The following is an 18,306-nucleotide window of genomic DNA, read 5'->3' as shown; positions in this document are numbered from 1 at the left end:
TATCTATATATATATCTATATATATATATATATATATATATATATGTGTATGTGTGTAATAATAATAATAATAATATAATAATAATATTATTATTATATAATATATATATATTAGAATATATATATACATATTAGAATATATATATATATATATATATATATATATATATATACATATATACATGCACAGGCGCGCGCGCGCACACACACACACACACACACACACACACACACACACACACACACACACACACACACACACACACACACACACACACAGTCAGCTAGCACAGTTGACATCAATAGATGTCTAAATACGTAACAGGCAGCGCAGTCATCGCGGTCTTTCTTTATAGAAATGTTCAAACTTACCTGAAGTTTATATAAAAAACATTACTCCCCGCTTGTTTTAATTGATATTAGATATGGTTGTATGAACTGGATAAAGTTATTGCAGCTCAGCACCGAGACTGGACAGTGTAGCTCTGGTCCATAACCTAAGGAGAACTCCCTCTAAGGCCAGAGCAGTAGTTTGACCCACTTTTGCGCAGCGCACTGGTGTGTGATTAATTATTTTTGAGCAAGTTATTTTCTGCATGGGTGTTACTTCTACTGCATAATGCATTCCAATGATCCCAACGATATAAGACCTTTATTTATTTATTTTGAATCATGACAATCATAGGCTGTAACAATTTTATTTTTGTATGGAATTATCCCCTCAACACTTCTGTTTATAAAAAAACCTATCAGACCCATGTCTATCTGTCCTTTTTTTATTGAGAGAGAGAGAGAGAGAGAGAGAGAGAGAGAGAGAGAGAGAGAGAGAGAGAGAGAGAGAGAGAGAGAGAGAGAGAGAGAGAGAGAGAGAGAGAGAGAGAGAGATTACACTGGTAGCTGTCCAGTGCTGAAATCGCAAGCTTGTAGATCGGCTATTTTACAATAATAATAATAATAATAAGGCGCGGTCCGTGCTAAGGTCACAACCTCAAGGGAGGTTGCGTCCTAGGTCGCTAAAGTCCCGACGCACCTCGCTAGTCGTGACCCAGCATAGCTAGTCACGACTCACGACGTCCAAGTCTCGACCTTAGCCATAGGTCGCTAAAGTCGCGACCTCAGCGACGTCAGGTCCCGACGCACGTCGCCTGCCAGTTAGGTCGCCAGCTAGACCAGTGTGCCAGGCTCCCGACCGACTATCTATCTATCTATCTATCTATCTATCTATCTATCTATCTATCTATCTATCTGTCTGTCTGTCTGTCTGTCTGTCTGTCTGTCTGTCTGTCTGTCTGTCTGTCTGTCTGTCTGTCTGTCTGTATGTCTAGAAGTAAAAGTATAGAAACATGGAAATACTCCAGTAATAATAATAAAGTCTATTATTGCAATAGGTCGATAACAACAACAATAATAATAATAATAATAATAATAATAATTTAAAAAAAAAACAATTTCTCCACCATAATAAAGAATGTGATGATATTATATACATAATAATTTAATTCCAACATGAACTCTAACGCAGATAGATAGATAGATAGATAGATAGATAGATAGATAGATAGATAGATAGATAGATAGATAGATAGATAGTTAAAGGGGTTTTAATATCATTTCCATGGGCAAAAATGTCGTCTTAATGTAATTTTTTTTTCTTAAATTATTTATTCACCTTGGAGGGGGGACGCACAGCAATAACATGGGGGTTAACTGCGTCTGTGTTTGTATTACAGCCGCGGACTTTTGACAGACATAACAATAATAATAATAATAATAATAATCCTACACTTTGCAGAGTAAAAATGTTTTATATTATAACCATACATTAACCACTTCAGCCATATTTTATACAAAGGCTAGCGGACAGTAGGCTGTTGTGTACTGTATAAGTACGTCACAGCATGGATTTACGTGCGTAATTACGCGCAAGAAACCCTGGCTTGATATCCTTTGATAGACAGATTATTATGAGTGACGACGCAAGGGGTGTGTGGAGGTGGGGGGATTAATGAAGGAATAAGTATTTGAAATGCAACCTAAATTGGGAGTAGAACATGACTCGTCATGGCCGTAGGCCTACTGCGTACTTGTCCGCTTGATTTTCGCTTGCTATGTTTGATAGACAGAAAATAAATTCATGATTCATACACCAAATGAAAATAGAAACGTGATAGATCATAGAAAACTTTTAATTACAAGAATCCATTGATTACTGACAGAGTTCTCCCTTAGTAAAATGTCAACTCCGCTCCATGCCCTGTTTGAAAATAGACGATCTACAAGCTCACAATAGCCTATTATTTATTTGAAAATTATTATGAGTGGGGGGGGGGGCACATGGGGGGTGGGGACGGGGGGGAGGGGACGGGGGGCTTGCCATTAGAGACGCTGGTCAGGCACAGCATGCTCGACCTTCCCAACTTGGTCATGGCGTGCCCGACGTGGTCGTTAAATACCCGACCTGGTCGTTAAATACCCGACCTAGTCGTTAAGTACCCGACCTGGTCGTTAAATACCCGACCTGGTCGTTAAATACCCGACCTGGTCGTTAAGTACCCGACCTGGTCATGACGCACGACGCAGCGTCGCGGGGCACTCCAGCCGCGACTAAGGAAACGACTAGCGGCTAAGGAAACGACTAGCAACTAAGGAGCCGACTATCACGACCTAGGCGACTTCAGACACAACCTGAGTCGAGTCGGTGGTGGATTTCGCTGTCTCTCCAAAATGTGGTGAAACCAAAATTGTTCTGCCCGGTTCTCCTCAGTGGCTGGAGCAATTAATCTGAAATTGCACACAGCCATTGACCATTACCATGTGCATGGAACTGCGAAGCCCGTTTTTCGATTTCAACAAATCTCAGCTGTTTATTAACGTTTTGGTGTAAAATAATGTTGCCATGTTTACGGGGCTGCCCAGCTATGGGACGAACTGTCCTGGGTTGCCAGATCATGTGCGCATACCCCCCCACGGACTAGTTGTACTAATTGGTAGTATAGTACAACAAATTTCAACCAGTGTTTTACACCTGTAAACCTGTGATGTGAAAATAAAGTTCTCATTCTGATTCTATACACAAGTAATTAAACACAGAGTTAGAATGAATACAAATGTAAAAAGTCTTTGAAGTCAATAAGCACAATTTAGTAGTCAATGTCTGAGTGGTTTATTAGAATAAGAAAGTTGACACAGAGCAAATTCTCCATGCGGAGTTACAGGCAGACCTCGGGACAATGTGGAGAATGGCGTACAACTGCGGAAGAGGAAAAAGGGGGTTTGTGTGCATCTGTATTATGTTTTGTATCATCATGTGTGCACTGTGTATGTGAAACTGTGTCGGCTGCAACTGAATGAATCCCCGTCTTGTGATAGAGAAGCCTGTGTGCATGTTTATCTTGTGTTGAGGTGTGTGCTGTGCAGTTGTTCAAGGGTGCATGCACGTGTTGTGTGTTGAGTGACGATGGACAGATTTTTATTTATTTATTCTTTTTTTTTGCGGAAACAAGCGCACACACACACACACACACACACACACACACACACACACACACACACACACACACACACACACACACACACACACACACACACACACACACACACACACACACACACACACACACACACACACACACACGCACACACACGCACACACACACGCACGCACACACACACGTATGTACTGTACAAATTCACACGTCGCTACGTCTGTACACACAGAGGCTGTGTTGACTCATGCAGCTACTGCACTTTAAATTACACGTAAGCATCGAGGTTCTGTACACGTAGTATAGGAACATGTGTTATCATTGTTATGTCAGCGGGCCCCACCCCGGGGGTCCCCAGAGAACACTGGGGGGTGGGGGGCCCAGCCCTCTGGTGAGAATACCAAAGGACGGCAGGTTTCCTTCACAGTAGCAGGAGACGCCAACACTCTGCACTGGTGGAGAGCTGGTGTCTCTTTTTGTTAACCCCCAGTCTGTAGGAGTTCACTCCTCTCCTTATCTCCTCCTCCTCCTCCTCTTTGGGAGGAAATACTGAGTTGTAGCTCACAGTACCATTTCAACATCATTGTCAATAGAACAATAAGGATGATCGTCAGCAAGTTCATTGTCTTCATTGCCGTCATAAAAAAAGAAGTGAAAAAAAAAACACGCACCAGATATCAAATCCAAATCATATACAATAAAATTACACAGAATTCCAAAACCAATAGCTTTTATCATAGAAACAAACGATAGAAAAACAAACAACAAACATGACATAAAGTATCAGTGCTGACTAGTAGAATGTTTCTCTACAACTTTTACAAAAGCAAAAAAAAAGCAAATGTTGATTTTGTTTCGCCTTGTTTTTGTGCTTATCCATTCATTATGTTGGTTTGGAATGGCGTGTGTGTGTGTGCGCGTGTGTGTGCACAAGGCATCGCAATGCATCGTGAGCTTGTATATCGGCTATTTTTGGGGAAAAAATATAGTTTTTTTTTTCTTTAAAGATTTCATCACACCACTGGAAACCAGCACAAACAACAAAGGCATGGTCTTTTCAGCAAGCACACATACACAACCTGATTGATATAAATACAGACAGACTGGGTCATGAGGGGTGGAATGTGTGTGTGTGTGTGTGTGTGTGTGTGTGTGTGTGTGTGTGTGTGTGTGTGTGTGTGTGTGTGTGTGTGTGTGTGTGTGTGTGTGTGTGGCTAAGCTGGCTAAGCTGTGTATCAAAAAGTCGAAACAAAAAATATAAAGAAATTGTCAGCACTATACTATGCATGCAAAGTAAAACCAATTTACTGCATGAGGGGGCTTGCAAATGTCAGAAAATTGTAAAACATTACAGGTCTGATGTGACTAGAGGAGGATTTTGATTGCTGCTTTGTTGTGAATTAATGTGATTTTCCATTCTGTTGCTGACTCATCAAAGTTTACGGTGACTGACAAACAAAGCTATTCTAGATATCGAAGATGTTGTTGTGACTGTGTGTGTGTGTGTGTGTGTGTGTGTGTGTGTGTGTGTGTGTGTGGGTGTGTGCAGCGCGAGGGAGAGAGAAACAGTGACAAATGCCTTTTTGAAGAAAGGACGATTTAGAAGAATTGCTGGAGAAAATACAGATGATAGACGATTGAGCAATACGTGAACATTGGAGTGAGATAATGGACTCGAGTGGCTGGCAGTTTGAAAAGGAAATAAAGAGGAGCCCCTGTGAATTCTTCAGTTGTCCTGTAATGCTGGGCTGAGGTAATTAAATTATACGGTTTGTAACATAATATTGTGTACCTTCCAGAGAACCAATAAATGGCAGGCAAGCCTGAATAGCCACTCCTGATACTAATTCAATTGCATCACATTTTTGGTTTAAACCGGTTTGTTTGTGTTTAGGGGTGCGTGTGTGTGTGTGTGTGTGTGTGCGTGTGCGCGTGCACGTGCGTGTGTATGCGTGTGCGTGTGCGCGTGTATGCGTGCGCGAGTGTGGGTGGTTGCTAGTGGTTAGCGGGATGGGTGAGAGCTGTCGGTGGGTGCGTGCCTGTTCTGGGCTGATATGTCCGTAGTGATCTTCTCAGGGCCATTAAGAACCAGGGAATGTACTTAGCCTAATCAAGCATGTTTAGATAAACAGTAGAGGAGATGTTGGATAAAAGTACATGGCTGGTTGGGCTTACAGAGATGGAGAGGCCTCATTTACACACACACATACACACGCACGCACGCAGGCACTCACGCACACACACACACACACACACACACACACACACACACACACACACACACACACACACACACACACTTAGGTCACGGCAGAGAGATAGAAGAGAGTGGAAGAGGGATGGGATGGGGGCATGGCTGGTTGAGGGTTTTGTATTCCCATTACTAAAGGCTCCTTTCAGGGCTGTCTGGCTGGTGGAATGTGTAAAGAATACACTGTACTAATGTGGTTATTGGGCAATGCATTAACTTCAAGTCGACACGACTGACCCCCCTCTCGCCTCTTCTCACTCCCATTAATCTCTTTGACTCATCTATCTCGGAGCTGTAGATAGTTGTTCCTGTGGATTATGTACACAGTGTAATAGCTAGTGTTGTGGATTGATTGTGTTGTGATGATGTTATGTACAAGCGGAGCTGGTCCAGGCGAGCGTAGCCCGTCCGCAGCCAGTTAAACCAAACTCATACACATGTACTGTATGTGCTGCCATACATGCTACCATGCTGGGCCAGAACACGGTTAAGGCCGACATGTGAATGACCAGGGCAGAATTCACATCCATTAAACGCGTTAATGGATGGCGAGGAAGGAGCAGGACAAAATTTGTCAAATCTGCTTTCCGCTGTAAGTCTAACCTTTTCAGACACACACAGGCGTGCAGAAACAAACGTACACACACACACACACACACACACACACACACACACACACACACACACACACACACACACACACACACACACACACACACACCACAATGACCCAGTTAAAGAGAATTGCATCTCCAGATCCACGTCGAATCAAGACTAGATAAGAGCAGGCAAACAATGGGGAAATAAAACATCAAAAGAACAGAAAAGGGAGTCAAAAAAGAAGTAATCCCACACCCATGTCCAACCAAGCCCATCTGTCTTTGTTTAGGCAATGCCCCTTTTGTTGCGAAAGACACTGAGGAACAGACAGGGATACAGCCACTGGGGGACGAGCATTGTGAAGCCTACCAGTCCCCCATCGCTGGCCTCAGCCCCAGCTTCAGCTCTCGTCCCCTCCTCGTCTCGGGCAGAACTGCAGCTCACCAGAGTGATTGAAGGGGACCGGGTCAGTATATATCTCCTATAGTGGACGTAGCTGATTGATATTCAGCAAGGGCTGCGGCGTTGGGGGCAACGCGGGCACTGCGGGCGCTGGGCAGACTCCCTGACTCTTAACGGCTATTTGGTTGCCATGATCTCCTCCTGCACAAAGAGGCTCAGTGTCGGGCGGGCAGAAGAGGCTGAATGGAGCTCCCCTGCGGCCGGGCCCCGCTGCCCGGGACCAGACAGCCAGGGCTCACATTCCCTCCTTCAAATGGACTGCCGAGCCGGGGGAGGCCCCAGGTCAGGTCACGCACAGACCCAGGGGTACCGGGAGAGAGAGGGACGGAGGGAAGGGGAGAGGGAGATAATGTTCCCTTTTTCCCCGTGGGCACTTCCTCTCTCTTTGACTTCTATAGGTCCCTGTTTTGTTTGACTGAGGAGACACATTGATTTTTTTTTATACAAAACCTTACAGAAGCTGGGATTTAAAATCAAGGTATAAAACTGTCTCTCATCATCATCCTGTGTTTTCTGATTATTGCTCTTTCACCTCATCGTGGCTGCATCTGTTTGCTGATTCTGAGGCTTTGGCAAGTACATCAACTACGACACCTTAAAGTCTTGCACCGTCATCAATCACCCGTCGTTTGATTGGTTAAAGACTGATTGGTTAGAGACACGTTGTAAAAAAAAAAAGGGTTCTCTCCTTAGTTGTTTCTACGACTGGAAAGAAAAAATAAGCAAATGCTGACTCAGAATGGACTTCTTCCTTTCATAAACTTCAGTGTGCGATTGTTGTTCACAGTTAGACAGGGACAGTGGTTGGGGTTGCTGTGGCCATACTTGAATACAATGAATGTACAAGTACACACAGACACACAAACACGCACGCACGCACGCACACACACGCTCACACTGCGTGATTCAGTGAGCGTCATTGCCCTCTGGCACACCTGGAACAGTATCAGTGTGATAATCGTATCAGAAATCCAAGGTAAAGCACATTGTTGTCTGCTGGATGCTGCTGGCACGACAAAGCAAAAAAAGAAGCAGAAACAAACTTTCACACCCAAACAAGGTTTATGCTGAACACAACACAGTGGTTGGAGACCTCTCACATGTAAAGCTAAGTGCCAAATCTGTGAGTGAGTTGGTTTTCTCCACACCGTACTACTCACAAGAAAACGTGGCCCTTCCATTTGCACCCCCCTCTATTCCTTGCTATTATGTCCTGTGGTGTCAAGGTCCAACTCTGTGGATTATACCACTTACAGAGCAGAGGGGTTCACGAGGAGCCACATCTCTCTCTCTCTCTCTCTCTGTATATCTCTTTCTTTCTTTCTCTCTCCCTCCCTCTCTCTCTGTCTGTCTGTCTAAATGGCTGGCTTCAGCAGTCCATCTCTTCAGTCGGGCTGAGTGATGTCATAACATTGAATGATAGTGAGAGAGGACGTACAGGGTGAGATCGGACAGGGACAGCGAGTCTCACGGGGGGTTTTGATTTGTTCCAGTTTACTGTGGGATCAAATTGACATTTCAAGAGAGAGCTTGCTGGTCGTTGGCACACTACTCCTCACTGGCCACTAGGGGCGCGCTCCCCCATGTTTTTCCCCATGAGGTGGTTGTAGTCGGCCAGCTCTCCCAGACCCCGGGTCCCGTGCACGTTGGGCCTGATGAGGCCCTGGCGCTGGGAGGGGTACGGCGCTCCATTGTTGCTGTTGTAGTTGAGCGCCTCGTGGCTCCAGCGGGGCTCCCCGTAGTCCATGTGGGGGGTCGGGGCCGAGACCACCCTCCGCCGGTCGGGGGAGTCCTGCGGCGTGGCCGGGTAGTTGTACTCCCCCGCCGAGTTCCTCAGAGGGCCGGTGGTGGGGCGGCTGCCCCCCCCGTGCTCCCCTCTCTGGGTGGCCAGGACTAAGTAGCGCTGGCGTTCCGTGTGGGGGGGGAGCACCACCTCCCCTGGTTGGTCGTCCAGCCGGCCGATACCGCCGCCCTGCAGGTACTTAGAGCTCAGGTAGATGACGGAGCTGTTGGGGCAAGGTGTCCCGACGGCGGTCAGGAAGGTCTGGCTCTGGTCCCAGTCGGTGTCGGGGAGACGCATGGGCCGCTTCTGTTGCAGAGGCGTCTGCTCGGGGGTGGGGAGCAGCCCCGGGTCCATCTCTCCTTTGGACCAGCCGTTGGGCGTGACGAACGGGTTGTCGGCCTGCGAGCGGCGCCTCTCCCCGCCGCTGGTTCTCGTCACGCTCATCACCGATCCGCTGCGGCCCTGTCCCAGCATGCTCTGCTCCTTGTCCCCCTTGCGGCGGGCGCCGTTCGCGCCGGAGGCTCGGGAACGGCGGTGGCGGTGACTCATGATCCAGCAGACGGCGAGGCCGGAGAGGACGGCTCCCGTGGAGAAGGCCGACACGGCGGATACCACGAGCAGGTTGACCGATACCAGACCGTCGGGCTCTTCAGAGAAACTCTCTTGAAGAAGACCTATAGAGGTATAGAGACACAGATAGGGAGAGAGGGACACACAAACAGAGAGAGAGACAGAGAGAGAGAGAGAGAGAGAGAGAGAGAGAGAGAGAGAGAGAGAGAGAGAGAGAGAGAGAGAGACACACACACAGACAGACAGACAGACAGACAGACAGACAGACAGGGAAACAGAAAGAAGAGAGTCATCAGTCAATGGGTGGAACCTGCTAAAAAAATCATCGGTGTATATCATTTAGAAAACAGGTGGGAGTTAACAGCCTGACAAAACAGCCTATTTTCCTGCTTCCTCGCTGTGGGCGGACAGGGCAGACCTCTCTCCAGTGAAGGTAGCTCTGCCATTGGTGTAATGGCTAATTGCGTTCATTACCCAAAGTGGGCTGTGATTTTTAATAGCCGTAATAACTGTCTTCCTGATGGAGAATAGCTCTCAACCCTGACACGTTTCACAACATTAGCTTTACAGAGGAAGATGACAAGACTGGCATTAAGAGTGAACAAAATTTTAAAAGTTTCCACACCGTATATTTATTCATTTCTGCTCGTTTATTTTATGTTAACTGTGCGTACTGCACGGCAAAAAGTTCATCCTCGCTAGGATGAACAGTGTTCACATATAAAGGGGTGCGGCGGTGGGAAAGAGACAATGAAAATAATGCCATTCTCTTGCGAAATTACACGAGACGGAGTCCCTTGGTGAAAGCAGTTTATGAATTAAGAAAAAAAGAAAAATGACAGAGCCAGACAAACCGCTGGGGGAATGTCCATGGATGGATCAATTAAGAAAATGTCAGGATAAAAGTTGTTCTCTGCTGTTAGAGCTCCAGGGAACGATAGCAATGAAAAAACAATTAACTTATATCGGTTTGCAAAAAAAAGAAAAAGAAAAAAGTAAATGGAAGGAAAAAGTCAACAGGGAAGGAGAGAGAGAAACAGAGAGAGTGTGGGCAAGAGAGAGAGAGAGAGAGAGAGAGAGAGAGAGAGAGAGAGGGAGACACGCTGAGGAAGGAGTTGCCTTGAGCAAACTCCAGCAATTGGGGCCTTAGACAAACATGGTAAATGTTTCTTAAATTACAACAGCACTCTGAAGAGTGTACACATATAAGGACCCTTACGGCTCTATTTAATTCCAATTGTGCACTCTTAGGAGTTCAATTAACACTGACGATTTTAGGCTACTGTGCAGCATCAGAGGAAGGACCGTCTCTGCCAGGACGGACAAATAAATCCTTCCATGCAGGAAATAAATGGATGTCATTAATAGACACTGGGAGTCACTTACTCACCCACAGAATAGAGAGAGGAGGAGTGTAAGAAAGAATGGGGAAAGAATACAGAGAGAGAGAGAGAGAGAGAGAGAGAGAGAGAGAGAGAGAGGCAGCAGTAGCAGCTTTTCTTAAAGAAACAAATGTTTATTGCCTGACAAATGTGTTTTAATGGGAACAAATGGACTGGATTGTGCTGTACTGTAGGTACTGCTTTGAGAAAGAAGCCTGGTGGCTAATTATTGAAGCTTCTCTTCGCTTGGTTTAAGAAGCCATTTCTCTCTGTGTTGACATCTCGTCTGTGAGGCGTCTCTAAATGGCTGCCTGTCACAGACTAGGCTACTATACTGCTGTATAAGGAATATTTTATACAGATGTGCGTCTGGAGAGAATATCTATTTTACAGAATATTTTACTGTTCAGAGTAAAACAAGACTTCCTCCGCCAGTGGAAGTGATTTGAACCGATCATCATTGTCATCCCTGTTGTCACATTGTCACATTGGGCTCTCACTAGTGGGGCTAAAATGTATAATTATTGTTACAGACAGTATTGGGAGGGGGAGGGTATATTCATTGAAGAAGGTGCTGCAGAGTACCTAGACTCTTTCTAGACAACTTTCATTACACTCCCATTGTGTGAGATTGTGTGTGGGTGGCTCAATCGGTAAAGCACTTGTCTATGATGATACATGTCATTTCATTTCAAACGTTTATTTATCCTCGAAAGACATTGAGGTTGCCCTCATTTGCAGTGTCGTCGAGATACATATATATATGGTCATGGGTTCGATCCCGGCCACCGCCAACTCAGCGTATGAGTAGCACGGCTTAAGTGTGACAAGTCGTGCGGTAAGTACTGGGAGCTGTTGGTAAGAGTTGCGCTCCACCTCAGCAATCCATTTCCCAGGGTTCTAGCACATTGAAACAGGGATAGACTCCTGTGTACTGGCTGGTACCGACAATAAAGCTCTCCGACCTTCTTACTTATACTTACAATCCCATTCGATTTAGATTTATTTTGTGTGCAAGTGGAATATTTGGCCTAAGGAACTACAGTAAAGGCCATGGGGTCACCAAAATCAATAGGATTCATCCTCTGCGGAGTATGAAGTTGTACGGCACATTCCATGTCAATTCAGCCAGTAGTTTTCAAGATATCTTGTTTGGGACCAAAGTGGTGAATTGACGCTGAGGCAGATGTACTGACCAACTGACCAACCTAAAAGCCTTGACAAAGTCTTGGAGCTTATAAATGTAGAAGCATTTGGTGGCATTGTTGCATAGACATGTTATTGACAACTGGTAAAAGTAAAAAAAAAAGGCACTTCAGGCACATTTAGAGTGTACAATGCGCACATCAATAATAAAAAGAATACGCCCGCACACTGCCGAACTGCACGGTACAGGAGTACATTTATTTAAGGAGAGGCAACGTTTCGGTCAATGATGACCTTCAGGCATGAAGAAGGTCGCCAGTGTGCGGGCGTGTTCTTTTGTTATTGATGTGCACTTGTTTGCCTACGCACCTTACATGCACTTCAAGCTTTTATTCTAGGTGTACGAAGGTTTTTCTCAACAGAGTGTACAATGTAACAGGACAGTGCAAGCCATATGAGAGACAATACATGTCATGCTCTACTCTTTCCATTGAGTAGAGCACTTGCACTTGTGTCAAATAGAGACAAAGCATGTAGAGATTAGCTCCTGGGCCATAACTCAGCTATGTGTGTACAATAGAGCCTATTTAACAGATCCTCACAGCTTGGACAATGGATCTTCAACCACATCATTTACAAGCCCATACGGCCGCTCCGCGGTCCATTGACAGAGACCTAGCATTAATCAACATGCCTTGTTGGTCAATCAATGTCCCTTTCAACAGTAATTAGCTCTTTATCTGTAATCCAATACACTCAGTGATACATACGTATGGGCACAGGCTTGAGTTAAAGCCTGATAGTTACGTTGGCATGCACAGAACAGCTCAAATAACTACTACTCAAATAGTTACTTTACTTTAAGTGTTTTTTTGTCTTGGAAATCAGAAGGTTCCCGGTTCAAACTCCGCGTGTCGAAGTGTCCTTGAGCGAAACACTTCCACCTAACTGCTCCCGAGGAGCAGCGTTGCCAGATCTGCTTATTATAATTTCCCCGCAAGAATGTATTTGAAAATAGCCGATCTACAAGCTCACAACGCGTCGCATCGCGACGCGTTGTGAGCTTGTAGATCGGCTATTTTCAAATAGCTGATGTATAGTGTTAAAGAGCTCATGTGGCCCATAGTCGCTTCTTTTGGGCTGGTTTTCCTAGACCTGGTTGCTTGTTTCTCTCACAGAATCTGGCAACACTGCCGAGGAGCAGGCTGGTGCCTTTGCGTGGTTCCACTCCGCCTCGGTGTGTGAATGTGTGTGTGAGTGAGTGTAAAGCACATTGTAAACTTTTGGAGAAAGTCACAATATAAACGCACCATTTATGTATGTGCAAGTATGTCTATCCCCTCCAAAAGTGGACAATTCGCAGCTCTGTGATCTTGGGATTATCAGGTTCCATCTGACAGTTTGTGGAAGATGAAACGGCCGCGCGGCCGCCCACACACACACACACACAGGTCTTATACGTACTATGTCTAAAATTGCATTTCTGGAAACGTTTTACGTGATATATAAGTGTGCCAAAATGACGTTTACAAACATTGGATTAGCTTTTCACTTGATGGAATGTGACAACCTCAGCGCTCGATGTGTCGAAACCGCTCCGAACACGGACAGATCCCTGGGATTTGGCACCGACATCAACAATCTACCTCACTTCCTTCCCCCCGCTTCACGCTTCCCTGTCACACAGTTGGCTCACAATTACGCAGTTTAACCCTTTAAGACCGGGAACGCATCTTTGTGTCATTTTAGGATTTCTTAGGGCCATTCAAAAATAGCAGATCTACAAGCTCATAGCGCGGCACCGAGTGCCGCGCTATGAGCTTGTAGATCAGCAATTTATTTATTTTTCATCGTGACATTTAAAAAAAAAATATTCAAGTGAACATCTTTAACTTAAATCTTTGCTTCTGGGGGTCCCTGGAACAAAATATTTTCAGATGGGGGTCCGCAGCCAAATACAGATCATTTTGGGGGTCCTTGACATGAAAAGGTTTGAGCACTACTGATGTTAAAGCAACATACGTTTAAAAAATGTTATGCCTTAAAAAATATATCTTCAAACATTTGCACAAATGTTCACGATTTATCAAAAATAGCAGATCTACAGGCTCATAGCGTGGTGCCGCGCTACAAGCTTGTATATCTGCTATTTTTATATAGCCAAAGAAATCTTAAAATGACACAGATGCGTTCCCGGTCTTAATGGGTTAACCAAGGCGGATGTCCCTTCAGTCGTTGTGTACTCAGCTAAACACTCATATTCTTTCACGTTCATATTGAATTTGGCATCCCACTCGCCCGAGATTCTTTTCTCCTCAGGCAGCCATAAACATTTTGTTGGCATCTATGCTAAGCCCAGCCTAAACATATCCCTGAATCATGGCGTATTTATTTTCATACCGCCGAGCCAATATTCCGTTTTGGAATGACTGCCAGTTTCTATTACGATACCAATCTTCTCTCCTTTGCGAGCGTGCTTCGTGAGGGGCGGCGGGCGCTCCGGCGTAAGAGATGGCATTTTGAGGTTACAGACATGGCCGTGTTTATTTACAGTGTCCACCACCGCTGGGGGAGCATGAGGAATGAGGTAATGAATTGCTTTGTGGCTTTGTGATATATTTCCATAAACCGCGGCCTTGATGACTATGTAAACAACAATGGAACAAATTGGAAACGCACAGAACATTCTGAACCGGTCAGAAACCAACGGCGGAACCACAAATCCCTTCCTTCACTTCATCGCATCTGGAATTGCTCTCACCGCACTCTGAGGCAGAGATTTGAAGATATTTCTATAACATTTACCCTGTCTGTGATCCGGGGTTTCAGCGTGACACTTCAGATTAAATCCTGCACGGTACAATAATAGCCCTGTCATCCCCATGCAGCACAACAAGCCTTGACAAGGGTACAAGTGGGCGCATGTGTGCGCACTTGTGTGGGTGTGTGTGTATGTGTGTGTGCGTGTGCGTGTGCGTGTGTGTGTGTGTGTGTGTGCGTGTGTGTGTGTGTGTCTGCACATGTCTGTAGGTGGCTTGAAATTACACCAAATGGACTGGCCATTTTCTCCTCAAAATAAATGAATCACATTCTGCCCATTCATAGCCAACATGTCTCCTCTTTTCATCTCTCTCTCCCTCTCTCTGTCTTTCACATACTGTACTTTCAGATAAATGCCCTCTCTCTCTCTCTCTCTCTCTCTCTCTCCTCCTCTCTCTCTCTCTCTCTCTCTCCTCTGTCTCTCCAGATGCACATCATGTGATAAGGATCCTTGTTCATTAGACAGTGTTGCCTTTGGAGCCACTCTGCTGTGTGTGATGCTTTAGGGAGAAGAAGATGATGAAAATGAGGGGGTGGATACTGTAGATGGGGAATGGGGAGATGTGTGTGTGTGTGTGTGTGTGTGTGTGTGTGTGTGTGTGTGTGTGTGTGTGTGTGTGTGTGTGTGTGTGTGTGTGTGTGTGTGTGTGTGTGTGTGTGTGTGTGTGTGTGTGTGTGTGTGTGTGTGCGTGTGCATGCGTGCGTTCGTGTGTGTGTGAGATGGAGGACAGGTTTCTCTGCATCCTACTGAGGGATGACAGTAGAAGCAGCAATGTGCTCTCTCTCTCTCTCTCTCTCTCTCTCTCCCTCTCTCTCTCTCTCTCCATCTCTTCACTCTCTTCTTCTCCTCTCTCTGCTCCCCATCCCGTTCACTCATTAAAGCTTAATAGAAGCCAAGGGGCCTGGCTGTCTCCCTGACACACACTCATGTAGGGGCTTCTAGCTCCAATTACAAGCAAACAATGAGAGGAGAAGAGACTATAGAATGGGAGAGGAGAGTATAGGAGAGGAGAGAATGAGAGGAGAGGAGGATAGAGGAGAAAAGAGAGGAGCAGAGGAGAGACAGAGAGAGGAGAGGAGAGGAGAGGCGAGGAGAGTAGAGGAGAGGAGAGGAGAACACGAGACAGGAAAAGATGGGAGGAGGGGAGAAGACAGGAGAGAAGAGAGGATAAGAAGAGAGGGGAGGAGAGAAGACAGGAGATGAGAAGGGAGGAGAAAGTGGAAAAGAGGCCGAGGAGAGAACTATAGAAGAGAGGATAAGATCATATATTTAGAGAGAGAGAATAACAGATAAAGGGGGAGAAAGGGTGAGAGGAGAGCTACGAAAAGGAGAGGAGAGGACGAATAGAAGGGAGGAGAGGAAAATAGAGCAGAATAGGGAGATGCGAGATTGGTTTCCTGTAACCCCCACCCATACCCCCACCCATACCCCCCGCTATACACCCACCCCCTTCTCCAATCCCCTCATTACCCTTCAATCCTCTGGTTCTATCTCTCTCAGTTTAGCTGCCACTCCTTTGATCACTGCAGGGAATGGCTGCATGATGAATAAACTGCATCAAAGTTTCAAGAGAAAAAAGTACAGTTAAAGTAACTTTTTTTAATGAATAGAAAGACATTTTGTCCGATCAATCTGTATGGTAGAGTATGTTAATACAATATAACTTATACACTTGGGGTGGTTTGTGTTTTGTCTCCCTGCTCTTCTATTGAGACATTTAGATCGTGTCCAAAGGTCATGTCTCACCTAGACACAGGATCTGACACGAATGTTTACCTGAAGGTCAAGATTAAATTCATCCCCTGCAAGCAGGCAGGCTCTATTAGCTCAACGGTAAAAAATGTCAGCACTTGAGCAGGAAACTGGGTTCAAATTCAGGGTAGAAGAGGAAAGTCATAGTGCAGCTTTAAGTAAATAACTTTGACTTTACATCCTAAAATCAAGGTCACACGAGAGAAGAGAGTGCATGCATGTGCAATACATCATAAAATCAACCTAATAATAATAAAACTGTCTGGTGAAGGAGGCGAAGCATGTCCTTTCTGTAGAAATTAGGGTCGTGTTCATGCTTAATGAACTGATACTTAGTTTACCGGGGTCATCTCTGTACTTGGTCTGCTCTTTTCCCCATATCTCTTTGCCGAAAATAGCCAACCAACAAGTTGCAACGATGCATTGTGAGCTTGCAGATCAACTATTTTCACTCTCTATGGTTTAAGGTCTGCCCCCCCCCACCCTCTCCCCTCATGTCGTCTTTTCATATCCTCCATCCCTCTCTCTCTCGCTCTCTCTCCCTCCATTCCTCTGCTGACTGATGTCTGTAACGAAAAGCGTCCATGGTTCCGTGGCACTCAGTTTAAACATTCCCTTTCATTAGAACACAGGAGCAGGAGACCGCATGGATCAGCTCTGCCCGAGTTCGCAAATTAGCAGAACATTCAGCAATGGCGTGTGCGTGTGCCTGTGCGTGTGCGTGTGCGTGCGCAAGAGAGAGAGAGCGAGTTTGCGGGGTAGTAAAGAGAAAGACTTAGAGGCTTGCGGGGGTGGAGGAAGTTATTGATTTTCAAACCCAATATCAGTGAAGCTGAGCGACTGTACAATGGTACAAGTAAGTTGAAACCGTGGCAGAACGCAGAGGCACGGTATACATCATCCAGAGCCCCGTAATGACATTGAAGAGCTTGTTTTGCCTGCTTGTTTACAAAACAGGGTTCCTTTATTCGTATATCAGATGACAAAAAAGACACACAAAAAAAAGTAATTGTTGTGGGTTGTTGGATGAATAAAATTGGGAACGGTTCAAGTCTCTTGTATCTCGGCAAGTAGAGATCTTTAATCAGAAGATGTAACGTTGGAACTTAGCTTCCCGGGGGTTGGAAGTTGGAACACACACCCCCCCCCTCCAAAACAAATCTCAAACAAAAAGAATGCTGTACATCAAAAATACAACAAAGAGATTTCACGGTGTCCCGGTGGACCCACCGATGTGGCGAGCGCACGCATCTGAGCTTGATGGGCTGTGACACTGTCAGCTGTATATACAGTGCAGATGATCTGAGCGGGCTTTCATCTTCCACAATGCAACATTCCTCTGCATGTTAATGTGTTTGTGCGCACATTAACAACATAGGCACGCACGTGTCCGTGCATGTGCATCCGATTCGTAAGTGCATCTACATTATACAGTATGTGTACAGTAGAAGTGTGTGTGCTTTAATAAGTTACTGCCTGCGCACCCATAGATCAGTGATTTTGCTCATTATCTCCGTCTCTCTCTCTCTCTCTCTCTCTCTCTCTCTCTCTCTTTCTCTCTCTGTCTCCTTCTCTTCTGTTGAATGACTGCAGGCACTATCTGGTCTCTTGTTGTTTCCACAGATCCCTTCCTCCCATCTTTCTTGTCATTCTCACATTCCCTATTTATTACATTATTTCTCCTATATACAGATTCACACTCCTCTCCTATTTCAACAACTCTGTCAGTTTCTTCCGTTCTCTCTCATTCCCTCTTCCCTCATTCGCTCCTCCACACCCCCAACAATAAGTGAAGCTGAGTTCCAACGAGGCTGACACCAAAGCGTGGTCAAGGATGGAGGGAAAGTCAGAAAGAATTAAGACTGTTTTAAAGAGGAGCAGGCAACGCTGTTCCAAGACTTTGTCCTAACCCTGGTTAGCTCATAAACACTGTTTACACTTAGGATGATTATAAAACCCCATTACGATCCTTTTTCTGGTGAAGCTTTCCCGGAGCACAGTCATGGGGAAAAAAAGAAGAAACAGTGTGAAACTGCCTCCAGAAAGAGAAATAT

At 45.4% G+C, this 18,306-nt stretch overlaps 1 protein-coding gene across 3 annotated transcripts in view; it reads right to left on the bottom strand.

Annotated features, from left to right (window-relative positions):
* Positions 1-3,171: 3,171 nt before the first annotated feature.
* The window catches only part of sema6bb (sema domain, transmembrane domain (TM), and cytoplasmic domain, (semaphorin) 6Bb), a 183,649-nt gene continuing 168,514 nt past the window's right edge, over positions 3,172-18,306 (bottom strand). For all 3 annotated transcript variants that reach the window (XM_084065609.1, XM_084065608.1, XM_084065610.1), the window contains exon 17: positions 3,172-9,255. In XM_084065609.1, coding sequence (XP_083921735.1) covers positions 8,354-9,255 — 902 coding nt within the window. In that variant the 3' untranslated portion in view covers positions 3,172-8,353. The remainder of the gene's footprint in view (positions 9,256-18,306) is intronic.

This window comes from Gymnoscopelus microlampas, assembly GCF_963454915.1.
Source record: "Gymnoscopelus microlampas genome assembly, chromosome: 9".
Lineage (NCBI taxonomy): Eukaryota > Metazoa > Chordata > Actinopteri > Myctophiformes > Myctophidae > Gymnoscopelus > Gymnoscopelus microlampas.
Note: the sequence above shows the minus strand (reverse complement) of the source record. Positions and strands in the feature narration are given on the sequence as shown.